Consider the following 27,805-nt stretch of genomic DNA (forward strand, 5'->3'; position numbering starts at 1 on the left):
GAGGTTTGAATGTTTATGGAGTGGCCTTTGGTTTTGTCCTTTAATCTTTAATCAGCACGCCTCAAACCTGGGTGTTCTTAAGAATTATGTGTGGCCAGGAGTTCCTGTCGTGGCTCAGCAGAAACGAATCCCACTAGGAACCATGAGGTTGCGGGTTCGATCCCTGGCCTTGCTCAGGAGGTTAAGGATCCGGTGTTGCTGTGAGCTGTGGCGTAGGTCACAGACGTGGCTTGGAACTGGCATTGCTGTGGCTCTGGCGTAGGCCGGCAGCTATAGCTTTGATTAGACCCCTAGCCTGGGAACCTCCATATGCCGCGAGGCATAAAAAGACAAAAGACCAAAAAAAAAAAAAAAAAAAAAAGGGATTATGTGTGGCCAGGGTCCTGTGCTCTATGAGGACTGAAGGAATATTTGGAGAGGTTTCCTTTTTTTTTTTTTTTTCATGTGGAAGTTTCCAGGCCAGGAATCAAACTCGAACCACAGCAGTAACCTGAGCCGCTGACCAGAGCTGCTACAGTGACAACCCCAGGTCCTTTACCTGCTGAGCTACATGGGAACTCCAAGATTCCCTTTTTTAATGCAGTGATCTGAAACCCTCCCTGCACCCACCATCCTGTGGAAGCAGCATCATAACAAATAGGCAGCTGTGTGACTTCTCCGCCCTTGTGACCCATTCAGCGAACTGTGGCCAAGTGCCCAGGCCTTGGAGGGTCTCGCTGGCTGTGTAGCCTTGGGCAAGTCAGGTGGGTCAGTAGGTGTCAGCGTGTGGAAAGTGCTGGCCCCAGTCTGCCGCTGCTGCCCAGAGTTCTGAGGACACCAGAACAGGAGGAGCAGGCGGTGGCCATGAGGAGGGCGTCCTGTTCATGGGTACACAGGAGGGCTTTGGGGGTTCTGGGGGTGAGCCTGTGCAGGGTGGCTGCATCCTGCCTGCCCTTGGCTGGATCACTGACCTGCAGAAGTTCCAGGCTGGCCCAACTGGAGCTCTGCAAGGGTGCCGGTCTCCCAGGACTGTGGCTAGCTGCTGTGATCTAGCCCTCTGCCAGGGAGAAGGGCTTGAAAACAAGGCGGGGGGGGTCACTGAGACAGGGGCTGGCCTGCGGGCAGGGAGAGCCTGGGAGGTCAGCCTCAGGTTCACGCGCTGCAGGGCACCCTCTCCTGTACCCTTCCGCCCCCATCATTGTCCTCCGTGGCACTGCCCTGCCCCCTATGGAACTGATGGCCAGAGGGCGCTGAGGCTTCACTGTGCATCCTGCTCTTGGGAACCCTGGGGGCTGCCCTCCCGGCTTGGGGGCCCCGCTCCCTGGCCCACTCCCCCTTCAGCCTTGCCTCCTTCATCTTCCCTCTCAACTGGGCCAGTGTCCCAAAAGGCCTGGACGTGACCCCTCTCTTCTCTGCGCCCCTTCCAGACCTCTCCTCTCTCCGCGGGCTGGCCTTTGTCCACAGGGCCTCCTTCCGTGTGGGATGCAGGGGCGCCCACTGGCCTCAGGCACTGCCTGAGCCTTCAGAGCAAGGTGCTCCCTGGTCCCTTGGGCCCTGGTCCTCCTCCTGCTCCTAGTGCTCCTGGGCTGCCTGGATCACAGGTGCCCGAGGGCAGGCCTGCAGTGTGGGCCATATCATACATGCAGGTCATGTGTGTGTCTTGTCCAGGGTGTGGGGGGGTCTCTGCCTGCCGTGCGGGTTGAGAAGAGTGCCTGGGAGGGAAGATGATGACAGATGCAGGATGAATGTCCCTTTGGGCACAGGGCTCCCAAGGGGTTGCATAGCCTGGGTGTTTGCACATCTGCTGTCCGGGAGCTCAGCTGCCTTAATTCGGATGGCTAATGGGTGGGGTAGTCCACAGGGGTGTAGGAGGCCGAGGGCAGATGTGGGCTGTGCCCCTGGCCCTCACCCTCTTGTCTTTGTCTGCGTAGAGTGAGGGCACCCGGCTGCAGAAGGATCTCCGAACCTACCTGGCCTCAGTCAAAGGTGAGGGCCGACCTGGCCTGGGTGGATGGGTTCCCTGGGAGGCAGAGGGGTGCCTTCCCCAGGGCAGCTGATGGGCGAGGAGTGGGAGATGGGTAAGGAGCAGTGTTTGGAGGAGGCAGGGGCTGTTTGGGGGTGGGGGTGGGGCTGCCCCCTGGCTGCAGCTGGCTCTTCTGCCCGCAGCCATGCATGAGGCCTCCAAGAAGCTGAATGAGTGTCTGCAGGAGGTGTACGAGCCTGACTGGCCGGGCAGGGACGAAGCCAACAAGATCGCAGAGGTGAGTATGGCCGGGGTCTTGGCTGGTCCCTGAGAGCCCTCCTGACCTCCGTGGGCAGCCTCTCACCTGCCGGGCCTTCTGGAACCAGCTCTTCTAGTTCTCAGGGCAGGCCCCCTCCCCCTCTGGGGGTCCTTTTCTCCTCTGATATGGCTGCAGGCAGAGGCGGGTTTCCCATGATATCCCAAGGCATCTCTGCCTCTACCTCATGTCTCCTGACTCTGGAAGCCTCCCTCCCAGCCCCACCAGCCTGGGCTTATCAGCCCCACAGTCACTTTGTGCTCAGGCAGGAGTCCCACTCCGCATTTTGTAGACGAGGGAGTGGAGGCTCTGAGGAGCTGCAAGTGGTGCAGTGATTGGGAGTGCTGACCCTGGTCCCTGGGGAATGAGGGTGGGGTGGCCCAGGGCCAGGCACTGTGTCCACCCCCTGCTTGCTCTTGCCCTGCAGAACAATGACCTGCTCTGGATGGATTACCACCAGAAACTGGTGGACCAGGCGCTGCTGACCATGGACACGTACCTGGGCCAGTTCCCGGACATCAAGGTGAGAGGCGCTCTGTGGATCTGCCCTGCTCCAGGCCCTGCTCCAGGCTGGAGAGCGAGAGAGGCCTGGGGGTGGGGTGGGGGGCTGAAAGCGGGCATCCCCCTTGCCGGGCATTTCGTCCCTCTAGGGATGCTCCCCCTGAGGCTGCCCTCTTGCCCCCTCACCCAGGCCACTGAGCCAGAAGCCCTGTAACTTTAGGTCTCTGGCTGTGGAGAGAGACCTCATAGGGCTGTGTCTCAGAAAGCGACTGTAGGGTTGTCTAAGCAGAATTAGTGGGGGTAGGAGGCCTGGGTGTGTGTGCTTAGAAGGGATGGTGCACCCAGTGGCGCCGCCTCTTACCTGTGTATTCGTGTGATTGCACTGCTCAAAAGCTGACTGCCTTTGCTGGCCCAGGTGAGGCAGGAGGTACCAGTGTGCCAGAACCTCCCTGAGGCCGGTGGGACCCCAGGTGCCTTGGGCAATGCAAGCAGGGTTGTCTGGGGCTCAAGTGGTGGCCATAGTGCTGACCCAACCCTCTAGGGGCATGGCCCATGCTGGCCCCCTTGGCCACCAGATCAGACGCCTCAGGCTCCTGAAGGTGCCCTGTGGGGAGTAGACGGAGGCTGGTGGCAGTGGCTCAGGGGGATTCAGGCCTGAGGCCCATGAGGGTCTTTCAGCAGCTGAAGGTCTGGGAGGAGGCTCACGGGCATGGCTGGCAGGACCTGACAAAACTGGGTACTGTCACAAGGGTCTGCGTATAAGAAAGGGCAGCAGAGGGCATGGGCTGCCCTGCAGGTGACGGTGATGGTGCCTCAGGCATGTGTCAGAGTGCCTGGTGCAGCCTGGGGTCTGCGGCCCTGAACCCCTGGTTCATCCAGATCCCCACGCCAACCACCCATTTTCCCTAGGGCAGCAGCTCAACATGGGGGTGAGGGGTGGGGTCCAGGCCCTGTTCAGCCCCTTCCTTCTCTGTCCCCAGTCACGCATTGCCAAGCGTGGGCGGAAGCTGGTGGACTATGACAGTGCCCGGCACCATTATGAGTCCCTCCAGACTGCCAAAAAGAAGGATGAAGCCAAAATAGCTAAGGTAAGGCTGGGGATACTGGGGGTGGGGTTTGGGGGGCTTCAGGGCATCCCAGCAGCAGGGGCTGAGGGTGCCCAAGCCCCAGGGCCTTCCCCCTGCACTGTGTACCCCGGCCGGCTGGCAGGATGCTCAACCCCCTTCATGGAAGGGCTTACAGCTGGTGACTAGTTCCTGGTCCTAGAGCTGGGTAGGGGGTGGTGCTGGGCCCTGGGGCCCCAGCCCAGCCCGTCCTGTGGTGCCGCCTGGCCCCAGGCCCCTCCAAGTCCCTCTGCCTGTTCTCAGGCTGCTGTCCAGAATGAGAACAGGCCTGGCTTGGGTTTCACCAGCCCGGCTACCCCCCTCCTACAGCTGGCGTGCACTGAGTGGAATTCCGTCATGGGATCTGATGTGGCCCATCTCAGCTGGAACAAGCGTGGGTGGCAGGGGTGGGATCTGAGGGCGGGCCCCTAACTGGAGGGGCAGGACCCAGTTTGCTGAGCCCCTCTGCTAACAATTCTCACACTTTGCTTTGCAGTTTGGAGTTCACCCCTTTCCAGCCCTGCTGAGGGCCCCCTAATTCTCACAGCCTGGGGGCCTTTATCTGTTGGGAGCGCCCCCTAATTCTTGCAGCCTGGGGGGAGCCTTTATCTGCTGGGGGGACCTGCGTGGCAGCTGTCACTGCACTGGAGACGTGTGGGCGTGGTGTTTAATGTCTCTGTCTGTTTCTCTCTTCCCATCTCCCTCCTGTTTCTCTACTCTCCTTGGCCTTAACCCCCGCCCCTCCCCCAGCCTGTCTCGCTGCTTGAGAAGGCCGCCCCCCAGTGGTGCCAAGGCAAACTGCAGGCTCATCTGGTAGCTCAAACTAACCTGCTCCGAAATCAGGTGACACTGGCTTCTAACCTTGCATGTGCTGGCGCCTTCTGGTCTGCTGTCCTGTCCTTGGTGCCGGGCACCCATCTACCTGACCACCCGGGTGGGGGAGGACTCGTCCCCTTTCTGAATTGGGAGGCAGGGCTGTTTACAGAAGTCCCCGTGGGGACAGCTCCTGTGAAGAGAGGTGCGGGTCAGTAGAGGTGGTGGGGATGCGAGGGGTTGTTGCTGGCGGGCCTGTGCAGTGTGTAGGGCTCTGTAGTACAGGAGCCTCGGAGCTTCTGTCCTCGGTGAGGGCTCCTGCAGTGAGGGCAGTGGTGTCCTTCATGACTCACGGGAGCTGTGAGGTCATCCTGAGCTTCCTGAGGACACAACTGCCCAGAGAGGCCAGGTCTCCTGCCCAAGGTCCCAGGGGTGCTTCCTGGATGAGCTGAGCTCCCTGACTCAAGCCCCCACTCGTTATCCTAGCTCTCTGACCAGGGCTCCACATGGAAGTCCTGCCACCCTGGCCAGACCTGAGGTGACCCTAGGCCCTCTAGGTCCCATGGTGTCCCTGGTAGGGACACTGGGAAGGCTTCAGTCTGGCTGGGATGCTGAGTCCTGGGGCCTGGAGGACTGGTTCTTGAGGAGTTTCACGGAGGGCAAACAGTCCACATCACAGTGGGCTTCCTGGAGGAGGCTCCTTGCACAGGCTCCTGAGTGATGCTACCACCCTGCCAATACTTTGCTCTTCTCAGCCCCCAGCTCTGGGGATGGATGCATCCTGGGTGAGCACAGTGTGGCCAGGGACTGAGATGCAGTGTCTTGGGAAGAGTGGCCTTGTGGCTCTCAATCCAGCGAAAGCAGCATGACTGTAGCACCCCATCCTGGTCCTGGGTTGGGGGCAGGCACGGAGGCCTTCCTCAGCAGGCTGGTTTCTCTCTGGGCAGCTGTGCCATTTTTTCTGGGCCACCTTCTGATTCTCGCCCACTGGTATTTTATGACTATGATATGCGAGCTCTGGGCTCGTGGCCCAATTTCTTACCTGACCTGCTGCCTGGCTGTTTTTTTTTTTTTTTTTTTTTTGCTATTTTTTTTTTTAGGGCTGCACCCATGGCATATGGAGGTTCCCCGGCTGTGGGCTGAATTGGAGCTCTAGCCACTGGCCTACGTCACAGCCACAGCAACACCAGATCTGAGCCGCGTCTTTGACCTACATCATAGCTCACAGCAGTGCCAGATCCTTAACCCACTGAGCAAGGCCAGGGATTGAACCCATGTCCTCGTGGATCCTAGTTGGGTTTGTTAACCACTGAGCCACGAAGAGAACTCCTGCCTGCTTGCTTTTAGGCCAAAGCTGTGGACTGATGTTGGAGGCCCTGAGCCATGACCAGCCTCACCTGTCCAAGGTCAGGAAGGTGGCCTGGGGAGTCTTAGACCGGCTGTGTCCTCTTCTGCTTCAGGAGGAAGGCCTGTCCTGCTTGTGGAGCTCAGGACTTCTGGCTGGAGGGGGAATGGGCCCCTGACCCAGAGCCAGGATTTCTGCATAGTTTTTCCTCAAGCGGGTTTGGCAAGAGGCCAGATGAACATTTTTTCTGGTGGGAGAAGCCCCTGGGAGATTGTGGGGCCTGGGGTGGTGGCTGTGGCTGCTTTGGGCTCCTGGAATGGGTGTGGCTGGGGAATCCCGCTGGGAGGGCCCCACAGCCCCTCCTGGGGTTGAAGGGGAGGCCAAGGCATAGGGTCTGCTGGCTGGATATTGGACGATAAATGTCCCACACTCAGCCAGACTGACCTTCCCACCTGGAACTGGTTTTTATTGAGCCTGTCCTCCTTCTGCAGGTTAGGCAGCCTTCAGGAAGCTGGCTGGCAGGAAGCTGGGCACTTGGGGTCCTGGGGCTGCCCTGCTGGCCAACGTGACTTTGGGGAGACTGTGCTGCCTCCTGGGGCTATGGGTTCCCGAGTCGGCCGGCCCCAGGTGTCCCCCCAGGCCGCTTCCAATCTGCTCTCCATGGGAGCTGCAATCCCCCTAACCTGCCTCCCTCCACTTCTGCTCCCCCAGGTGTTTCTGAAAGAGCCAGAATAGGAGAAATGTGACTCAGAGGGAATAAAAGACATAGGCCCTGACTTCTAGGAACTTTAAAATGATGCCGTCCTTTGCAGTATCACTGGGATGTGTGAGCAGATCTTGGCACGCAGCTCCGAGCTGCTGTGCCATCCTCATCATCTTGGCCACGTGTGTCCAACTGGGGAGTTAGGGCCAGCCTTGTGAGGTGGCTTCTGCAGGTACAGGAGCCAGGGTGGTCAAGGTGGTCCCCAAGGACCTGGGACTTGAACTGGCTGATCGGCACTTGGGCGGGAGGCACGCATCACACATGGCCATGTGAGGAGCTCTGGGCTGGAAGTGTGAGGGTCACTTTTGTGGTGGGTGGTAGCCCCCCTTCAGGCACTGGGGTTCTCAGAGGACTAAGGCAGGGCTGGTCTGGCCCATGGTCTGGAGGATGCTCTCAATCTGATCTATTCCAGGGGTGGCCCGAGGCATGCATGCCTAGAGACATTTCTTTTATTTCCTATTCTCCTATTTTTAAGAAGATTCTTTTTTTTTTGTCTTTTTTGTCCTTTTAGGGCCACACCCACGGCATATGGATGTTCCCAGCCTAGGGGTCTAATCGGAGCTGTAGCTGCCAGAGCCACAGCAACGCCAGATTCGAGCCTCGTCTGCGACCTACACCATAGCTCATGGCAATGCCAGATCCTTAACCCACTGAGCAAGGCCAGAGATCGAACCCCCAACCTCATGGTTCCTAGTCGGATTCATTAAGCACTGAGCCACGAAGAGAACTCCAAGAAGATTCTTAATATTTAGGCAGGGTGCTTGTGTTCACTCTAGCAACCTGGAGGTAATGTAGTCAGGAGCCACAGTGGCCCCCTCCTCCAGCACCCCCCCCAACTCACCACAGCGGGGATAGAGCCTGAGTAGGGCTGAATCTGGGGCTGAAGCTGGACGGACAGCTGGGTGTGATCTGGCAGTTTGCTGTTCTGGCCAGTTGGCCTGAAAACGTGAGGCTGTGGAGAGAGCTTCTCTCACGGGTGGGGCAGCCACGTTCCTGGGCTGTGACTCAGCCCCTGAATCCAAGTCACCCTGAGTCACTGTTTCCAGCAGCACCCTCCAGAATGAGCTAGCAGAGCTCTTCCTGGGGCCGGGGGCTGTGACTCACCCCCACCCTGGCCTTAGCTCCTGGAGCTCCCTACTTTCTCCAGCTCTGAGGTGGGGCCTTAGCGCCACCTCCTGGTTGCTGTGCCCTGGGGAAGGCACCTGGGCAGGCATGTGGGCAGCACCTGTGCCCTCTTCCCAACTTCTCTCTGCCCATCCTGCATGTGCCAGACCTGCTGCCTCCAGCCTCAGTCTGGTGGGGACAGGTCATAGGGGACAAAGGGTCAGGGAGGGAAGAAGGACCCCCAGGAAGGTGAGGTCAGGCCAGTGGGTGAGGCAGATTAGGAGTGGCCTTGGGAAAGGGGGAGGGAAGTGTCAAGGGGCAGAGAGCGGGGCTGACAGGCCGAGGGGGTCACATTTGGTTGGGTCAAGGGTCTGCCCCTTGTCTCGTGCCTTCTAGTGTCCTGTCCTCCCTCCCGCCTTCCTGGCCCACCTGTACCAGATGGGGCCCCCTTGCCATGGCTTCTCTGCCCCTCTTCCTGGAATGACCCCTGTGGGCCTGGCTGCAGGGACCCAAGGGGCTGTAGGGGCAGGTCCGCCTGGGCATCCACGTCCAGTTCAGCCTCTGTCTTGCCCAAATTCCTGGTCCCAGTGTGCTGGGGGGAGCAGGTCTCAGGGGTCTGGTCTACCTGGGCTGGCTGGGACAGAGGCCTGGCAGAGGGGAATGACCTGTCCTGCCCTCCAGGCCGAGGAAGAGCTCATCAAAGCCCAGAAGGTGTTTGAGGAGATGAATGTGGACCTGCAGGAGGAGCTGCCGTCCCTGTGGAACAGGTGAGTTGCATGCAGGCTGCGCCTGCGTGGTGGGGCTGCACCCTCCTGGGCTGGGTGGGGGGTTGGGGGTCAGAGGTGCTGTGCCCTGCTGGGCTGGTGGCTCCCCTGGGCTGGCCTGCAGCTCACTTGCCCTCCGTCCCTCCCACAGCCGGGTGGGTTTCTATGTCAACACTTTCCAGAGCATCGCGGGCTTGGAGGAGAACTTCCACAAGGAAATGAGTAAGGTAGGCCCCAGGTGCCCCACCTGTGGGGCGGGGTCAGAGGTACGGTGGGCCCAGCATCCTCCCCTGCGGGAGGTGGACACGCTGTGACCATGGCCCCCTCTGGTCCCTCCAGTAGCAGTGTCAGGGCCCCATGGGAGTGTTAGCCACCGGGGTGCAGCCCGGCCCTCTCCCTGCTCCAGTTCTGTTCTCCCACCTGAGCATAGCCAGCTCCCCTCAAACTGTAAACATTTGCAGGCCGCCTTGGCCCAGGGAGCTGGCAGAAAATGGTGGCAGTTTCCCAATTTGTAGGCAGAGAAGATGTAAATTACCAGAATTTTCCCAAGTGAAAAAAAAAATTTTTTTTTTCATGTTTCTTAAGACATTCAAACAGGTCTGCTTTATCTACCAGAATCTGGTGTGAGGAGGATCTGGTTAGCTTAAATTCCTATGCCATGTTGTTTTCTTTCTTTTTTTTAGGACCTCACCCATGGCACATGGAGGTTCCCAGGCTACAGGCTGAATGGGAGCTATTGCCTCTGGCCTATACCACAGCCACAGCAACACCAGATCTGAGCCACGTCTGCAGTCTACACCACAGCTCATGGCAACATCGGGTCCTTGATACTAGATCCTTAAGATGATGGATACTATTCAGATTTGTTTCTGCTGAGCCACGACGGGAACACCTATTATTTTCATTTTGATTTAACTGACAGTTAAACTGCAAAGCTGAGGTGGAGGAACCCACCTATGTGAAGGGAAGATCTGACTCTGAATCCTGGGCCTAGAGGGGAAAAGCCATTGTGCTGGGTCCCAGGCCCAGGGTAGGAGGGGGTGTTTGCCGGCCTGGGGCCTCTCCTGAGTGACCACCCAGAGTAGGGTTTCCTGCCTGGCAGGCCTTCCCTTTCCTTCCTGCTTTTCCTTCTTCCCTTCAAAGATTTAAGACAGCTTGGGAAAACTTAGCAAACAGAGAGGTGTTATGGGAAGAAATCCTTTGTGTAAAGTGGGAGGGGTGTTCAGCCCTGGGCTCCTGAGGGGCTAAAGCAGAGAGATGCATTCTCTCTAAGAACCATGAAGTGCGTGGGTATAAACTCCCGTCTGGCCTGTGCTTTTGGTGAAATCTCTGGCAATGGTAACATGGCCTGAAACCATCTCGGCAAATGACTTTAACAGGATCAACAGCTAACCTGCAAACACAATTGAAAAAAATCAAAAACAATACAAGCTTTCCTGGCATTTGAGGAAAAGCCTATAAATAGAAAGAAGAAAAAGATGGTCCCCAGAAAAAGTAACTGTTAGCAGGGCAGCCCACTTCCTCCTCCTCTTCCTGTGGGTTTTCTGGGGGTGGTTGCTGGTTCCCAGCCCCCACTGCAGGAGAGAGGAGCTCGCTCCTGCCTGGGCCGGGGGTGAGGGGTGGGATCGGGGAGGGCCTGGGTGGGAAGAGAAGCAGGAGTGTTACTAGGGGAGGGGGGCTGTCTGCTGGCCTCAGAGGCCCCCTCCCCATGGGCTTGCTTTTCCTACTACAGCTCAACCAGAATCTCAATGACGTGCTGGTCAGCCTGGAGAAGCAGCACGGGAGCAACACCTTCACGGTCAAGGCCCAGCCCAGGTATGTGATGCTCCCTGGGAGGGCGGTGGGGCATGTGGTCTGGGGCAGGACTCGTTCCTGTGGGCCCTGTTGGCTTGTCCTTTCAGGCTCAGCCTCCCTGTGCTCAGAGGAGCAGAGGGCTTTCAGGGCTGGGAGACATCCTCGGCAGTCTGCAGACCCCTGGCCTTCCTGGCTTCCTGTCTGTGGAGCAGCTTTGCTGGCAGGGCCCATGTCTAAATGATCAGCCGTCTGGAAGGCAGCCTCTTGGCAGAGTGGAGCGTGGCCTTTCCCAGCTCTGCTTCTGGGAAGCCCCTGTCCCTGGATGGTGGCCTCTGCCCAGAACAGAGCCCTGCTTTCTGGGGGAAAGCCTGGCCCTTGGTGGCGAGTCTGAGGCTCCCCTTCCTTTCTGTGCTATGCAGTATGGCATGCAGAGCACCGAGGTGCCTCAACTTCCTCCCCTGTAATGCAGGTGATAACACCTGGTTCTCGGGGTTACTGGGATGTACCTGCGGAGCAAGAAGGCAGTTAGTGTTCAGTGAAGGTCATTGCCCCTCTTCTCCCCTAAAAACCCAATAGTGTGACTGAGAGGGTAGGCCATGGTGCCCCGAGGACAGTAAATGCCAAAAGGCATTTCCCATGTCTCCTGGCTGGCCTGGAGGAAATGGTGGGACCTCCGCGATGGGCCATGCAGGTAGCTGGGGCCAGGCTTCCCCTGGGAAAGGGAAAGGGCTGTTCTGGGGGTGGGCAAGGGCCATGGAGGGTTGTTCGCCTCCCTTACACAAGAGGGCTCCATTACGGCCAGGTTGCCTCCTTGCCCAGGGCCCCACCCTGGCTCGCTGACCCTACTCCTTCCTGGCACTCTGGGTTCCCAGAGCTCCTGTGGCTGGATCAGCGGCTGGGTTATGCCCAGTGCTGTCCCAGCCCGAGCCTCCTGCCATTCGTAGGCCCCACTTCAGGGCACTGGCCTCTTCTGTATGGCTCAGGGCCCTGGCAGAAGGCAGAGGTCTGGGGTGGGGGGACTGGTCAGCAGGGACCATGGGCAGGCTGGGCCCCACCTCTGGGAGCTCGGGGAGCTGCTGATGAGGGAAGGGACCAGGCCAGCCCCACATCCTCATTTCCCCCAAACGAAGGCCTCCATGTCCCATCCATCCCCACAGAAAGAAAACCAAACTGTTCTCCCGGCTGCGCAGAAAGAAGGGCAGGTACCGGCAGTGTGTGCGCTGTGGGGCCTCCGAGGCCGCCAGCCTGTGCATGCGCCAGCCCTGCCCCTGGGTGCCACTAACCCCTAACCTGCCCCTGCGTGTGGTGTGCGTGGGGGGTGGTGGGGCAGACTCAGCACGTTCCCCTTGGCCTCGACCCGACCCTGAGTATAACAGCAGAGGAGGTGGCCAGGGGCTCTCAGGGAGGGCTGCTGCAGCATGGTGGTTTGCAGGAATTCTGTGTGTGTGTGTGTGTGTGTGTGTTTAAGGAGGCAAAGGCATTCCCATAGAACCCGTTAGGAAAGATATTTAGGAACCAGGGTGTCTGTTCATCCTTCCAGACCTGCCCTGTCCCACATGGTGACATGGGGGCAGGGGCGGGTGAGCATTAGGCAGTAGGAGCTGAATTTTTTTTTTTTTTGCTTTTTAGGGACACACCCATGGCATATGGAAGCTCTCAGGCTAGGAGTCAAATCAGAGCTGCAGCTGTTGGCCTATACCACAGCCACAGCAACGTGGGGTCCGAGCCATGTCTGTGACCTACAGCACAGCTCACCGCAATGACAGATTCTTGACCCATTGAGCAAGGTCAGGGATTTAACCTGCGTCCTTATGGATACTAGTCAGATTTGCTTCTGCTGCGCTGCAATGGGAAATTCCTGAATTTTTAATTTCATTTCATTTAAGCATAAATTTAAACAGCCTCCTGTAGCTGGTGGTAGTCTTGGTCAGGACTGTTTTAGAATTTCCTTATGAAGTACAGATTTTTATTTTCCCTACCTCCGTGCCCAGGTGGTGGGCTCTGCACACCAGTTGTCCTTGTTGGTACTGGACATGTCTTGGGAAGGGACCTTGCACCCTCACCTGCTGTGAAGGCCCCCCTTTATTGACTTGTCTGCCTGTGATCTCCAGCTGGTCTCCCAGGTTTCCCAGGGTAGAGTGGGGGGCCGTGGGAGCAAAGGCTCAGAGACAGTGATGGTGTGGAGTGGCCAGGAAGCGTGTTGGCTCCTTGCTGGCTTGAGGTGTGGACAGCAGACAGGCCAGCCAGGAGCCTGTGAGGTCAGGCTGAGGAGCGGGCCTACCTGAGTGTCGGGGCTGCTGTGTGACTTGGGGCTGAGACTTACTGCCTCTGGGATGATTGGCTTTCTCATGCTGTGGAGTCCCGAGGACCAACCTGGTGGAGGCCAGTGGATGCTGGCTGGCCCTGTGGCTCCAGGAATCCGCCCTGCTCCCTGGGGCCAGCAGACCTCAGCTCTGGTTCCACCCCTGCTGTCACTGTCCCCTGCCTATTCCCAGGGCCAAACCTGTCCTCCTCATTTTCTCCTGTTCTCCTGCAACACACATGTAGTTTCATAGGGGGAGGCATGGGGACACACACTCATGCACAGGTGGACATCATGTTTTCATAGTGAGTCTGGGGATACACACGTGCACCATTTCCCAGGATCCACGTGGACACACATGCGCACACACACGGTCACACAGTGTGTGCACACCTTTTCACACACGGGTCCCCAGGCCACTCACATCTGCAGGCCCCTCTCGGATGCCGCCACCTCCCTCCATCTGGCGCCCTTGTCTCCCCCACAGTGACAACGCCCCTGCAAAAGGGAACAAGAGCCCCTCGCCTCCGCCTGATGGCTCTCCTGCTGCCACTCCCGAGATCAGAGTCAACCACGAGCCTGAGCCAGCCGGGGCAGCCACACCTGGGGCAGCCCTCCCCAAGTCCCCGTCCCAGGTAGGTACACAGCTCGCGGCTTGTCCTCTCTTTCCCTCTTGGTCCAGCATCGTTCTCTCCTCCCTGGCCACTCTGTCCCTGCCTGGCCTTCAGGTGTGGAGCCAGAGCTTTTGCCCAGCGAGGGCCATGTCCTCCCTAGGGCCCTGCTAGGCGAGGCTCCTTCCAGGGCATCTGTGACTGTCAGCCCCTCAGGTGTCCCCATACCGCCCCCGCCCCTCAGCTGCAGCATCCCCTTCCTCTCTCCCTGGCTTTTGGGCTGCTTGACTCTCACTGTTTTCCTTTCTCCCACAGGCTCCAGGAGCCCCCCAAGGGGGGGGTGTCTGCCTTCTTTCTTTCTTGGGGCCATGCAGGAGGGACAGCAGAGGAAGGGCTGTGAGGGGGGAGGGGGAACTGGCTCCGACCCCACCGGGGTCTCCAGTGTCCCCTGGAGTCGGGGAGAAAGAAGGGAGGCATGGGGTCCACCATGCAGCCCCGACTGTGCCCCGCTAGGCTTTCCTGCAGCTGTTCAGCTTAGAGGGAGGGCCTGTACTGTCAAGGGCTCACTCTGGGCTGGACGTGGGTCAGCACTTTCTGTGTTTTCATTCATTGTCCTAAGACCCAGCCTGTTAGCACCCCAACTTGATGGATGAGGAGATAGGCTTGGAGGTGGCTGACTTGCCTGAGGCCCCCATGTGGGCAGGTGTGTGACCGTTTTCCCTGGCCGTCCAGGTGGGGCCCTGGCTCCACACTGGCCTGCAGGGGTCCGGAGGCTGGGCTGTAGCTTCTGGCTTTGAGGGGCAGAAGGTCTGGGTGTGCAGAGCAGAGCCGGTGGGAGGCAAGCACGGGCTCTGTCTCAGCTCCTTTTCTCTCCACAGCCTTTCCTGCAGGCATTGAGACCAGCTGCCCTTCCTTCTCTCCTCTTCTGTCCTGCTCTGTCCTCTCTGCTCCATCCCTCACCCCCACCCCTTCTCTCTGCAGCTTTGGGTCTCGGTCTGGTGGTCTTGGTGTCCTGGTAATCAGAGGCTCTTCTCGTTTCCTCCTGCTCAGTTGCCGGGTGGGGACGTGGCCGGGTGTGACTAACTGTGGCTTTGTCTCTGTCTCCCACCCCCACGCTGTGCTGTGCTTCCCCCTGCGGCCCCCTCACTCGCTGCTGACCCACAGCTCCGGAAAGGCCCACCAGTCCCTCCGCCTCCCAAACACACCCCGTCCAAGGAGGTCAAGCAGGAGCAGATCCTCAGCCTGTTTGACGACACGTTTGTCCCTGAGATCAGCGTGACCACCCCCTCCCAGGTCAGCCGCGGCGGCCGCGGCCCTGCCCTCTCCCCCTTCTCTTGTTCTTTTGGGGTGTGCATGACCAACCCCCACCCCACACCCTGGGTCTCTGCCTCAGGAGCCAGGAATCTGAGACTTCCTTGCAAAGCTCCCTCTCCCTCCACCATCCCTCGGCTCTCTCTGAGCATGTTCTGTGGCCAGCTGTGAGGACACAGGTAAAGGGTCCTAGGAGACAAAGTCAGTTCAGCAGTGGCTTCTTAGTTCCACTGACGCTATGGCCAAAAGGGGTGGGGAGCACGGAGGACCTGGGCCAATCAGGGAAGGCTTCATGGAGCAGGTGACTTCGAGCAGAGGCAGCAGCTTGTGTGTAGGTACAGAGGGAGGAGTGAGGAGCTCCCAGGAGTTCAGTGTGTTGGGAGAGGGCTGCTGTGGGAGGCGGGAAGGACAGGAACGCAGTGGGGAAATCCCTGCAAGGCACGAGATGGGCTGTGGCTGGGCTGCAGGCAGGGCCACCTCTGCATCTGCCCAAGGAGGCGTGTAAGGCCATCCCCAGGTGCAGGAAGGGAGGGCAGAGCAGAGACAGTCTCTGGTAGCAGAGCTGGGCCTTGCCTTTGTGCAGGCTGGCTAGCTCCAGGCTGAGGTGCCCTGTGTTGCAGCACTGCAATGGGCTTGCTGTGCTGGGGCCTCTCTGCTGGGCCTCTTGTAGGCTCCTTTGCTGGAGTTCAGATGCCTGGAGGGGAGGGGCAGGGCCTGAGGCTGAGTGTGGAGGGAGAGGCAGTGGAGCTGTTCTCTGCCAGGACAGGCCTTGGAACGGTAGGCTTCAAGCCCCCCTGGGGGCACTTGGGTCAGAATTAGGAACTTTCAGTACAGGCAGGCAGGTGATTCCCCCGCTCGGGACCGGGAGGGAAGCACCTCTGCTGGCCCCGAGGCTCCTGAAGCTGGGGGTAGGCATGACCTCCAGGGCAGCTTGTGGCTGGGATGCTGGCCGCCCCCAGCCTGCCTCCCCTCCAGGTGCACACGAGGGACATGAGGTGACTTGAGGGCTAGTAAACACCCACGGAACAGTGCTGGCTGCTTACCTTCACTGGCTGGTACCTTCACTGGCCCCTGGGAGGGATTGTCCCCTCTGACGGGTGAGGGGTGAGGCTCCGTGCTCCCCACATGCTTCCCCTGCTGTCCCTTTGTCTCTGGTGGGAAGCCAGTCTCTGCTTGGTGGGGTGGGGAGCATGTGCCCCAGGGGCCCTTGCTGGGGCTGGGGGCTGTGGTGGGCTCGTCCCTCCATGATGCTCTGCTGACTGGGCTTCTCTGCTGGGTGGTGGTGAGTAGCCTGTGTCCCTTCCCTGGAGGATGGTTCTGGTCCTGCATGATGGGAGGCTGGCCTGTGGGAGGTGGGGTATATGCCCTTGGAGCATGAGGGGGCAGCTGTCTGGGCTTGGCGGACTTCTGAGAGGGGATGGGTGGGGGGCCCTGTGGGGGAGAGAAGTGCCTGAAGCAGGTGGGAGAAATGCCCACAGTGCCCTGTGCACTTGTCCCTTGGAGATGGCAGTGAACTCCCCACAACCCCCCAGCTCACTGGACAGGGCTTGACTGAAAGGGAAGTCAGTGGGCAGGGGTGCATCCTCTTGGCCTGGCTCTCTGAGCTCCGTGCCTTGTCCCCTGAGCAGTGGGATGGCAGCACCATCCTTCTTAGGACTGGTCTGGGGTCTCTCATGAAAGCCTCTCCGGGGGGCTCCTTCCCACAGTCCCAGGTCTCAGGTGCCCATCTTGGAGTGGGGTGGGGTGCTCAGGAGGCTATCCAACTGGGGCTTTTGGGGTTGTGGCTGTCCCAGCCCTACCTCGGGGGAACCCTGGGCTGAGCCTGGATAGTCATGGTCCTCGCTGCCCGGGGAGCCCTCATGAGATGAGGCTACAGAGAAGCCCCCTCTTGGGCAGGCAGCCTGTCCACTGGGCACTGGTGCTGGGTGGCTTGTCCTCCAGGCCGGCTCTGTGACAGACACTTTTCTTCCATGTCTGGCTCAGCTTACTGTGGGGCCAGCTTTTTACTGTGTGCAAGGGGCCACTGTGTCCTGGTGCCCTGGGCCATACCTGCTGCAGGCAGCTCCCCGGGCTGCAGTCAGGGTTGGTGAGGGGAGGACTTCCATTGTGAACATAGGTTCTCAGGTGTTGGGGACCCCCGCCTTTAGACAGACAGTGTGTGCTGGTTTAGCTCTGAGCTGGCTGGGGGCGGGTATCACTACAGGACCACCCGTCAGCAGGGGGCATCAAGGGAGGCCAGTGCCTGTCTAGGGGTCCTCACTGTGGCTGCTGCTGGCGGGTTGGGAGGCACGGGGTCGGGGGAGCTCTTGGGTGCAGGCGCTGGGGGACCTCTTAGGTCTGCAGAATGGAGACAGAGTTGGGGGCTTGCTACTGGTCTGGCAGGTGGCCCCAGACCCTGGGAGGGTGGAGCTTGTGCCCTGTCTTGATGGTGAGTCTGGGGACAGGGTCTGCCGTGCATGCCCTTGCTGAGTGCTTGTAGCCCCTCACTAACCGCCTTCTTCCTCTACTGCTGCTGCCAAGTTTGAGGCCCCGGGGCCTTTTTCGGAGCAGGCCAGTCTGCTGGATCTGGACTTTGACCCCCTCCCACCTGTAGCAAGCCCTGTGAAGGCGCCCACGCCCTCTGGTCAGGTTGGTGTGAGCCCACCACTGCCCATGGGCCCACTGACCTCTGGGCACTGGGGCCCAGGTTCCTGTCTGCCCATCTAGGCCCAGGCCTTTGGGGTCCTGGGGTCACCAGGCTCTCCTCCCACTCACTGCCCTTCCCTGGAGCCCCAGCTCTTGTCACGACCTCTGGTCCTGACACAGTGAAAGGAAGAAGGCAGACACAGGTCAGCTTGAGGATCTCAGGAGGAGGTCAGCTGCACACCCACCTGGAACGTACAGTCCATCTTGGGTCCTGTCCCTCCCTTGGTGGCAGCCCTGAGTCCAGACACTCTCTGGCCTGGGGTCTCAGCCCTTGGAAGGTGCCTGGGACTTGGCCCCTGGAGACTGCAGAGCCTGGCTCTGTTCTGCTCTACAGGCACTGGGCTCGAGGGCCCTGAGGTGGGCGTGGGGTGGGGGCCCTCGAGGTGCTTGCTGCCCTGTCTCTAACCTCTGTGCTAACTCTCCTTCTCCCTCTGCTGCACTCAGTCAATTCCATGGGACCTCTGGGAGGTAAGCTGTGCTTGCTTGTGCCCACCCCTGCCGGCCGCCCTTGTTTGTATGCTGGGCCCACCCACCTTTTCCTGCACCTGGGCGGCTCACAGGTGCATGCATACAAACCCACGGCCGTGCACATGCACAGGGAGCTGGCTGCAGCTGTTCTGCTGCCCCTGTCCCCACCCCGGGAGACACTGTGCCTTCAGCCAGGCCCTGTGGGAAAGGGCTTCTCAATTTAGCCTTTCAAGAGTCCTGTGGTGCGGCTCAGTTGTCAGAGCTGTGAGTGGCCCCCAGACAACCAGCGGGTCTCCCAGGATGGATGGGGTGTCCCCAAGGGGGGCCAAGGCCTGTGGGGCAGTGGCACCAGGAAATTCTGGGGCAGAGCAGGGAGGAAGAGGTGATTCGAGAAGTAGGACAGGCAGAGACAGGCCAGGTACCTGTCGGACAGGTGCCATCCTGGCCTGGTGCTCAGATATGGAGGCCCACGAGGGGCAGGTGTGACAGTGCCAGCGACCTAGGCTCTGGGGCCTGCAAAGCTTCATAGTATTTCCCTGAAGGAGGCCAGAGCTGGCACAGGTAGAGCCATTCAGGCTAGGTCTTGGTAGGTGACGGGCTGAGCCACACATTTGCTTCCTATCCCGTGGGCAGGTGGGAGTAGGTGTCCCTCCTGGGGGGCTTCGTCTGTCCTCTCCAGGTCTCCTTCTGTCCAGTGCAGGGGACTCCTTCTGTCCCCCGAGGGGCTCCAGCCAGGCTCCTGGCCACAGGGCCCATCCACTCCCCTCAGCCCTCACAACCATTTCTCTTGTCTCCGGCCCCTGCCCCCTGCCCCCTGCCCCTCCTGCCCTGTCCTCCCTGGTGGCCTGTCACTAGCCCACAGAGAGTCCAGCTGGCAGCCTGCCTTCCGGGGAGCCCAGCGCTGCCGAGGGCACCTTTGCTGTGGCCTGGCCCAGCCAGACGGCCGAGCCAGGGCCTGCCCAAGTAAGTGTCCCCCCAGCCCTCCCTGCCCCCTGCCCCTGGGGGGGGGTGGTAGCATGGAGGAAGAGCCTGGAGGAGGGGGCCCAGGATGGACAAGGCCACCGAGGGACCGAGGGTGAGGTGAGGCCCTGAGCCTCTGGGACAGGGCCTATCACTAAGCCAGGGAGGCTCCCATCAGGCCAATCTCTTACTTGCTGGCCAACCCTGCCCCTGTCTCCAGCCCAAACCCCTCAGTGGGAAGGAGGAGCATTTAGAGCACTTGATTTATGGAGGGCGCTATCCAGAATTCTTCAAGCTTCAGCCTATCCCAGACAATTCCTCCTTTTACAGCTGAGGAAAGGGGCTGGGGTCGAGTGACTGCTCCTAGAGCTCGGAAATGGCTGTGTTTCAGTGCTGGCCTGGGTCAGCTGGACTGCAGCTGGCCAGAGGCGGCTGGGCCTGGCCTGGGCCCTGATCACGGGGTGCCTGTGACAGGCCAGCTGCCCCGCGGGTGGGGAAGCCCAGGCTTGGCTAGGCCTTGGGCTTAGAGGGCAGGGCCTGTGAGGGAGGCTTCCTGTGGCCTCAGGGGCCTGTCCCTGGCTTCTCAGCAGTGGCCCCTCGCCGTGCCTGCGCCTGCCCTCACGCCTTCAGCTGCACCCTGTGCGGGCAGAGGCGCTGGTTCTCCGCAGCCTCTCTTGCCCCGATCGCACGTCTGTCCTGTGTCTGACCCCGTCCGTGGCCGCGTTTATGTTGCAGCCAGCAGAGGCGTCGGAGGTGGCGGGTGGAGCCCAGGAGCCTGGGGAGCCGGCAGCAAGTGAAGCAGCCTCCGTAAGACAACGGGACGGAGCTCCGTCTCCTTTCCGCGCCGCGGCTCCCGAGCCCTGAGTCTTGCTCTGTGCTGGTCCAGGTCGTGGTTCCTGGCGAGGAACCTGGAGGCAGGCTGGTCCGGCATTGGGCACAGACACCCCCTCCTCTGCCCGCGCGGCCCCTGCCCCTTGGGGACCCCTCCCAGCCCTCTTTCTCGCTCCCCTCCCCCCCAGAGTTCTCTCCCGGCGGTGGTGGTGGAGACCTTCTCAGCAACTGTGAACGGCACCGTGGAGAGCGGCAGCGCGGCAGGGCGCCTGGACCTGCCTCCAGGGTTCATGTTCAAGGTGAGCCAGGGCTCCTGCCTGCCTGCGTGGGGCGGACCACCCCCCTTTCACGGAGGGTGACGCTGGGTCTGGCTGGCGCTCCATCGGCCCAAAGTCATCCTACCCGACTCCACGAGCTCCCCACTCGGCGAGGTGCCGTCGGGCTCCGGTCCTGCTGCTTTCCGGGGGCTGCAGGCGGACAAAGAGCTGAGTCGAAGGGCTGAGGTCTTCCCCACCCTCTGCAGGTGCAGGCCCAGCACGACTACACGGCCACTGACACAGACGAGCTGCAACTCAAGGCTGGAGACGTGGTGCTGGTGATCCCCTTCCAGAACCCGGAGGAGCAGGTGAGCCGGGGCTGCGGCGAGGCGCGGCCAACAGGGGGCAGCAGAGCCCCACCGTCGGGCCGCGGCCTCGCCCCTCCCTCCATCCGGTCTCTTCCCCCTCTCCCCCCACCCAGCCGCCAGGCCCGCCTTCCGTGCAGCGCTTTGCCGCTCTCCCTGTCTCGCCTTCCATCTCGCACTTCCTTTTCCCGGCCTCCTCCTTTCCTCGGGCTCTGCCTACAAGTTGCTTGGTCCTCTTCTCCCTTCCTGCCCTGCTGTCTCCTTCCTCCCCGGTAGGATCCCTGGCTGCCCCTCTCACTGCCCAACCCCCAGTCTGCTCTGCAACCTCCCGGTCGGCCCCATGTGCCACCCCCCCGACCCCCCCCGCACCTCCCCCCCCCGCCCCCGCCGAGGCTGGCCTTTCAGGGACTTTGTGCTTCCCTGCCCACCGTAAGGGACCCCTGAATCCCCAGCCCTGTCCCCAGCTGGTCCTCACCCCGTGCCTCCTGGACCCTCTGCCTGCAGCCTCTCCTTGTTAGTGGATGCCATCAGAGTGGGCCCCGCTGAGCTGGCCTGGTGCAGAGTGAGCTTGGACAGGACTGCCCTTAGGTCTAGACTGGCTGCTTTGCTTCCCCCTCAGCAGGAGCCTTTGCTTGTTTGGGGGTGCCCCCATGGGGAACAGGGGACCTGGTGGCACTCCCATCTGCTTGTCATCAGCAGCCCCTGTGACTTGTCAGGGGGAAAGGGGGACTGGGTGTGGAATGAGGCCAACCTGCGTCCCTGGGCTGGGACTTGAGGACTCTGGAGGGCTGCTGAGTAACAAGGAGGTTTGAGTAACAAGGCTTCTGGGACCTGGCACTGAATCAGGAAAGCCTCAGGTCTCCACTGCTCTTCCCAAGGGCCCACCTGGCTGCTTTCAAAAGCAGAATCCTGGCCCCCAGCACAGTGGGAGTCACCTGGGGAGGGTGTAAGAGGCCTGTGACAAGGAAAATGATCGTGCAAAATGAGACCAAGAGCCAGGTGGGTCCCAGGCCTGGCCTGGCTGCAGGGGCAGCAGTGGCCTTGGCCATGGGCAGGGTGTACAGTCACTGTAGGCCCAGGGTCCAGGTCTGGGGCCAGGGAGGTTGTCAGGGCTGCAGTAGGTGGTCCCTGTGAGGGATCAGTATTCAAGCAAAGGTCAAGTGGAGTTGGAGGCCTTGGTAGCATGGCCTAAGGTCATTCTGGAACCTTTTAAGTGGTCCGTGCTCAGCAGAACTTTCTGGCAGTGTTTGTGGAAGGCCAGAGAACAGCTGATGTCCTTCTAAGTGATGTGTGAGCACTGGCTGGTGGGACATGCCGAGATGGGGGACAGAGGGGGATGTTTAGAGGTGGTCAGGCAGGTTGCCTTGCCGCAGGGAAGAGGGCTCAGCAAACACAGAGTTAGATGCACCTGCACCTACTACAGGAGATGGCTCCTGGGGTGAGCTGGTTGACAGGTCGCAGGAGAATATCAGGAATGCTGCCTGGAGGAGGTGACCTGTAGGGCAGGTGTAACAGTCTGGAGGGGATGAACAGGCAGGAGGAGGCTCATCATCCCGTGCGGGAAGGTCAGCGCCCTCTTCCTGACCCTGTGACACCCGCTTCCCCTCAGGACGAAGGCTGGCTCATGGGCGTGAAGGAGAGTGACTGGAACCAGCACAAGGAGCTGGAGAAGTGCCGGGGTGTCTTCCCTGAGAACTTCACAGAGCGTGTGCAGTGAGGGTGTGGCTGGCGCAGCACCTGGGAGCGTGAAGAACACCACCTTTTCCCGAAAAATGTGTGTTTCTTTCTTTCTTTCTTTTTTTTTTTTCCTCCTGTTTTCGTTTGTAAACTTTTGAAAAGCAAAGGGAAATTGAAGGGAGAGAGCCAAGCCAAGACGTGTTCTCCCAGAGACAAGGTTGTTTCCAGAGAACCTGGTTTCAGCAAGTCCTGTGGAGTCACCGTGTTCCTGAAGCTGCTGTGTCCCCTAGTTGAGCTCCTGCCGCACCCGCCCACGCACCGCCCTCGCCGGGTGTCGCAGCCTGTGTGCCGCTGTGGGGCGGGCCTGGGGCCTGAGCCCCCATGCTTGCCTGGGCAAGGGCCCTCTTTTCCTGGCAGCTGCCGTGGGTGGGGTCTGGTGTTTCCAGAGACCTTGGGCCCAGACCATCCGGGCCTGGCCCTGCCCTGCAGACCGTCTGTGTGCTGTTTGAAAATAAATCTTAGTGTTCAAAACAAAACGAAACAAACAAAAAAAAAAACCTGACAAAAGCACTCGGGAATTGTGTGTTTATTTCTTCTCCCTCAATTGCCACGTGCTGTGCAGTGGAGCCCTGATGTCTGCGCTTTTGTCCTGAGAAAGTCCACCACTGCCCTCTGCTCCATGCTGCTGGGTGGATTCTCCAAAGCCCCACTGCTGGTGCGTGACCACTGCTTCCTTGAGTTCATTTGGGCGCAGACCTGCCAGGGCTTCAGCCCTGTCTGCTAGAGTTGAGATGCAGGCAATGGGGCCAGGTGATGGGAGGGGCAGACAGGGGGCTTGAAGAGCCAGCTCTGTGCCCACAGCCTCTGGGTGCCACCCTCAGTGACTTTATCTAGCACATGTGAGAACTCTTTAGACTGCATTTCATAGATGGGGAGTCTGAGGCTGAGGGACTTGGTGGCTTGCCGGTGAGTGGTGGGCAGGCTGGGTAGAAACTGGGTAGTTGGTCCCAGGGACTGGAAGGCCCGAGCCTGGCATGCCGCCCCCTCCCCGCCTTTCCAGCATCAAGGCTCCTGCTGCCTGCAGCCCCGCCTGGTCTCCAGCTCCGTCAGCAGATGGTGCTGCTCTGAGTGGGCTGTGGCACGGGTGGCATGTGCAGCCGTGGCCTGGAGCTGCTAGAGCTCTGGCCTTGGGCCCAGGGACCGGCCTGGACTTCTAGCTCAGGCCCTCTAAGTTGCTCTTGGCCCCCATCCCCAGGCGTCAGCTTCATCATTGGGTGGTTCCTCAATGCTGTCAGGGTGATGTCTGCGCCCTGCACCTGAGTGGTGGGGACCTCCTTCCCAGAAGCCACGGGGGAAATCTTTGTCCGGTTGGCTTGAATTGGGTCAGGTCTCCAGTGCTGAGCCTGTCCTGTGGCCAGAGCTGGAACCTCTGGATTGGCCCCAAACTTACCGTGCCTAGAGATGGAGGTGGGAAGAGTGGATACCCGAACAAAAACCTGGATACAGTTTCTGAGAAGACAAGGGATGGATTCTAGGTGCTTAAGCCAGTGATGCACCCCATAGGGGCCTCCAGAGAGGGCCCAGGGAATCACAGAACCTGCCTAGAAGTTTGTGTGTGTGTGTGTGTGTGTATGTGTGTGTGTGTGTGTGTAAGAATGTTGACATCAGGGAGACCTTGGTTTTATTCACCCCATCCAGTCTATCCAGGGCTGACCTCCAGGTCTGCGTCTGATGGTGAACACAACCCATGCAAGTCTGCTCTTTATTGTTCTAGGGGTAGGGGCCACTGTGGGCCTGTGGGGAGCTTGGGCAGGTGGTTGGCCTGGCTCTGGTTGTGCAGACAGTGATCACTGAGGAAGGCTCTGTAAAATTAAAAGGATCATTACTGGTGAGCAGGGTTTACAGAGGAGGATTCCCCACTGCTGGAGGGGAAGGGGAGAAGAGCCACTGCCCCTTCCCAGCCTGCCAAGGTCACGGCACTTTGGGCAAAGATGGACATCCAGTCTTGGAGTCCCAGGGTAGGCGGAGGCTCTGTCGCTCAACTTCACCCTGTCATGTCCCCACAGTGTGCACTGTCAGGCTGCCCACGAAGGAAGCCCAGCTCCTCCCTCGAGGCCTTGAGCCCAGGGTGGTGGAGGTTCACAAGAGGGACTGTCCCAGATCTAGGGTGGGGTTCCAGCTTTGGAAGCCTGATGCAACCCCTATTCTCATCTTAGTAGGTCTGTGGGGCAGAGCCATGGAAGGGGCTGGGAAACTTATGGAAGGTCATCCTTCATTATAAGCTGGCAACCCTGAGTTTATGGCTTCAGGCCAGGGTCTTCACCCAAGCTTCGGCCTGCCCATCTCCCCCGACGGCCTCGGCATCTCCAAGTGGGTCTTCTCAACCCTGGGGTATCCTCCCCCGCCATGTTGCTGGTGGCCCCCATGCTCATTGGCTTCTCCTCCCTGACCAAACTCTGATTTTGTTCAGGTACCAAGAACTTCACTGAGGCCACTCAGCTTTCTTGCAGTGTGGTGGCTTTGTGATATAGAGATGAGGGACAAAGAGGTGGCCTTTTGGCACAAAGATGAGGGACGGCATCCTTTCTCCCAAAAGTCAAAGCCGCCTTTTTATTTGTTTGTTTTGTCTGCACCTGCAGCATATGGAAGCTCCTAGGACAGGGATCGAATCCAAGCCACAGCTGCGACCTATACCACAGCAGCGGCAATTCAGGATTCTTAACCCACTGTTCCAGGGATCATCGAACAAGCATCTCCACAGCTCTGCAGAGACAATGCTGGATCCTTAACCTGCTGCACCACAGCAGGAACTCTCCAAAACCTTCTTAAGAGAAAGGCCTTTGCCTCCCTCCTTGCCTGGAATGAGACAAGCCTGTCAGGTTTGTGGGGTTTCTGTTACCGGAACGGTCCTGCTTGCTCTGTGCTCCTGTGTCTGTCATCAAGGCCTCTGTCCAGCCTCCTAAAGAACCCTGAATCCTTTTCTTCGTCCCACCCCCTCCCAGTTCAGCCTGTCACCCCTCCTGCAGGAAGGTGACAGTCAGGGTCCTGGCTGGTCCTGCTGCCACTGTGGGCATCTCCCTCTAAGCCATTCCAGGAGTTGACCAGGGCTGCCAGGGCGATTTTTATCAGAAACTCATGTTTAAACGCCCCAGCAGTCTCTGTTCCTCCCACAAGCCAGCATTCCTTACCCAGATCCTTAGAATCTGGCCCCTGACCACAGTCTCCTGGAACACAGACCTGCCTGGCCTCTCTAGCTGCAGGGGCACAGAAGCCCTGCCCCCTCTCCGCTGACCCCGCCCCCTTTCGGTCCACGTGCCTGGGCGTAGGCGGCCTCCTCAGAGTTCACCCCTGCTTGTCTAGCTGTTTGTCGTGTTGTTTGTCAGGGGCGTAGGAGGATTGAACTGCCAGCTGGTCCGCCCTCCGCCCAGGCTCCAGCTCACGGTGCTGGCTGCCAGCTCAGAACGCTGGGCTCCCCACGCGCTGCCAGGTCCCTGCGGAGGCTGCTACTTCTGCCTCATGCTGACTAAAACTTGCGTGAATGAGTCATACTCCCGGCACCCAGCGCGCGTAATCGGTTTCGTGTTTGCCTGTTCTGGACTGTGGTTTTTGCTTTTTATTAAAAAAAAAAATTATTATGGTTGATTTACAATGTTCTGTTACATATATATACATTCTTTTTCTCATATTGTCCTCTATCATGTTCTATTACAAGTGACTGGATATAGTTCCATGTGCTGTAGAGCAGGACCTCTTTGCTTATCTGGACTGTGGTTTTTAAAGCTCCAGGGCAGACTGGTGACTCCCTGGCCAGGTTTTCCCAATGGCTGTTACTTGTCAGCCAGCGGCCCTGGGCTCTGAGCTTGCAACAGCGACTTCCGTCAGTGTTAGCCAGTGTCAGCCAGTGTCCTACGTGGACATCGCCAGGCACTCAGGGCATGTCCTGATCTGCTGGGAGCCCTCTGGGCACTTTCCCCAGACCGCTTAGAAGCCTGGAACCCAGCCCTGCCATATTTAAGCAGGAGGCTGATGGCATAGTTGGTTGCGATAAAGACCCCAAAACCCTGACCCCTGCGGAGACCCGAGGACTCCGAGAGGACCACGCTCCTCAGATGGTCTCTTCTGGTTTTCCCCCTTTGACCCCCCCCCACCTCCTGCCATCTGCCAATCTCTCTCTATTTTGTTCACAGGGATTTCGTGAGGGCCCATGAGCTCCTAAGGCAAGGGTTGCGTTTAAAAACGTGCATCCATCATTTTTTAAGCCAACAGTTCACCAAACCAAACATTTATCTTCCAACATGGTGTGCCTGGCGGGTACCTCCTTATTCCATCAGAAGACTAGGCTGCTCCAGGCGCGCCGGGATTTCCCCTCTGGGAGCAGCTTCAGGCCTTGGTGCTGCAAGTGCAGAAGCTTCTGCACTGGAGGGTTGCCCTCTTCTATGTGAAGTCCATCCTTGTCTAAGGAAGAGAGCAGTTTCTATTGGAGACGTTTGTCTATGGTTTGAAGCTGGAACGGATTAAACTAGGAGGAAGCAAAAATTCCTCTAAATGAATAAAAAGGTCATTTGTTGAGAAAAAGAATCTCAAAAATTATGTTTGGTTCATTTGGCTCTAACCCTGATTTCTCCCCCTATTCTGCGGATGGGAGGAGACAAAGAGTGGAATTGTTCTGCAGGGAAGTGCTTTCCTGTGTCTGGGGGTGGGGCTGGGGGGGAGGAGGACCCTGGGTGGGGAGGGTGGAGGCAGAGGGGCTTGAGGATGGAGGGAGACCAGGCCCAGGAACCCAGCCTCCAGAACATCCCTGGCAGTGAACACTTGAGTCTGTGGGACACTGAAGACTAACATTCAATTTGTTCCTAATTCTATGCTGGGCTGAAAATCCCACCTTTGACCCTGAGACTTGTGTGTGTCAAACCTGCTTTGAGGAAAACAAGGAGCGGGAGGCTGGAGAGAGCAGACCGTGGAGAAAACGGCCACCTCTCCTCAGCCCTTGGCCCCGCAGAGGCCCTAGGAGACAATGGGGCAGGGTCTGAAATCTTCAAAACTCATAGGAAGGGCAGAGGGCCATTTCTCTCCAGAGCAAAGGGAAGGGTGTTTCTAGAAGGGGGCGAGTTCCAGGGCAATGGCAGGGCAGACATTTGGGTTGCATTCAGGGCCCTGGAAGCTGGTGTTCTCATGGCTCCTCAGGTTGGGGAGGCACAGGCCTTTTGCAGGCACCTTCCTCGTTGCCCATGTGGCTGGGACCGGCACATTCTCCTGTGATGCCCGTGGCATTGTTTCTGCCTGTAACGTGGCTTGTCACATCCGAGTAAATGAGAATCTTCTCCAGTAGAGCCTCCTAATGCACAGTCCAATTACACTCCAGGAAAAAGGAGGACAATTTTTCACTGAGACTATGACAATAACTACATTTCTATGGAAAGTTCAGGGAACTCTGGGGGTGGGGTGGGGGGGTGTCTGTGAGAATTAGATGAAAATATTTCTTTTCATCCCCAGCTATGAAGCATCTAGCAGCTAAAAATAATGCCATTTCCGGGAGATCCTATTGTGGTGTAGGGGAAATGAATCTGACTATTATCACTAAGGATGCGGGTTTGATCCCTGGCCTTGCTCAGTGGGTTAACAATTTGGCATTGCTGTGAGCTGTGGTATATTAGGTTGCAGATGCAGCTTGGCTCTGGCATTGCTGTGACTGTGGCATAGGCTGGCAGCTGTAGCTCTGATTCAACCCCTAGCCTGGGAACTTCAATATACTGCAAGTGCAGCCCTAAAAAAAACAAAACAACAATAATAATAATGCCATTTCCATCTGAGGTTGTTCGCTCAACACATAGGTCATCAGCTCTGTACAACATGAGGGGCATATGACGGTTTCCAGGCTAGGGGTCTAATTGGT

The 27,805-nt window shown here is 59.0% G+C and overlaps 1 protein-coding gene and 1 long non-coding RNA gene across 49 annotated transcripts in view; both read left to right on the forward strand.

The window, feature by feature from the left end:
- BIN1 (bridging integrator 1) overlaps positions 1–22,482 on the forward strand; it is a 50,504-nt gene extending 28,022 nt beyond the window's left edge. The window contains exons 3-20 of one of the 47 annotated variants that reach the window (XR_014828654.1): positions 1,911–1,965; positions 2,146–2,240; positions 2,686–2,781; positions 3,740–3,847; positions 4,613–4,705; positions 8,569–8,654; positions 8,803–8,878; positions 10,384–10,466; positions 11,603–11,647; positions 13,235–13,382; positions 14,523–14,651; positions 17,190–17,297; positions 17,799–17,822; positions 18,678–18,785; positions 19,370–19,589; positions 19,802–19,912; positions 20,137–20,238; positions 21,845–22,482. Coding sequence is in view for 26 of the 47 variants with exons in the window: in XM_021074455.2 (XP_020930114.1) it covers positions 1,911–1,965; positions 2,146–2,240; positions 2,686–2,781; positions 3,740–3,847; positions 4,613–4,705; positions 8,569–8,654; positions 8,803–8,878; positions 10,384–10,466; positions 11,603–11,647; positions 13,235–13,382; positions 14,523–14,651; positions 17,190–17,297; positions 17,799–17,822; positions 18,678–18,785; positions 19,518–19,589; positions 19,802–19,912; positions 20,137–20,238; positions 21,845–21,952 (1,647 nt within the window). In the remaining 21 variants the exon portion in view is untranslated. 47 annotated transcript variants of the gene reach the window in all.
- A 52-nt stretch (positions 22,483–22,534) lies between these two features.
- LOC146395799 (uncharacterized) lies at positions 22,535–26,499 on the forward strand. Of its 2 annotated transcripts, XR_014829319.1 has the most exons (3): positions 22,535–22,627; positions 24,648–24,791; positions 26,100–26,499. It is a non-coding gene; the product is annotated as an uncharacterized LOC146395799 (long non-coding RNA). The 2 variants fall into 2 exon arrangements; XR_014829318.1 differs by lacking the exon at positions 22,535–22,627 and having other exon boundaries at positions 24,552–24,791.
- Positions 26,500–27,805: the final 1,306 nt, after the last annotated feature.

This window comes from Sus scrofa, chromosome 15 (genome assembly GCF_054392235.1).
Source record: "Sus scrofa isolate SSC_HxYL_T2T_F1_AM1 chromosome 15, Sscrofa_HxYL_maternal_Yorkshire_Landrace_v2.0, whole genome shotgun sequence".
NCBI lineage: Eukaryota > Metazoa > Chordata > Mammalia > Artiodactyla > Suidae > Sus > Sus scrofa.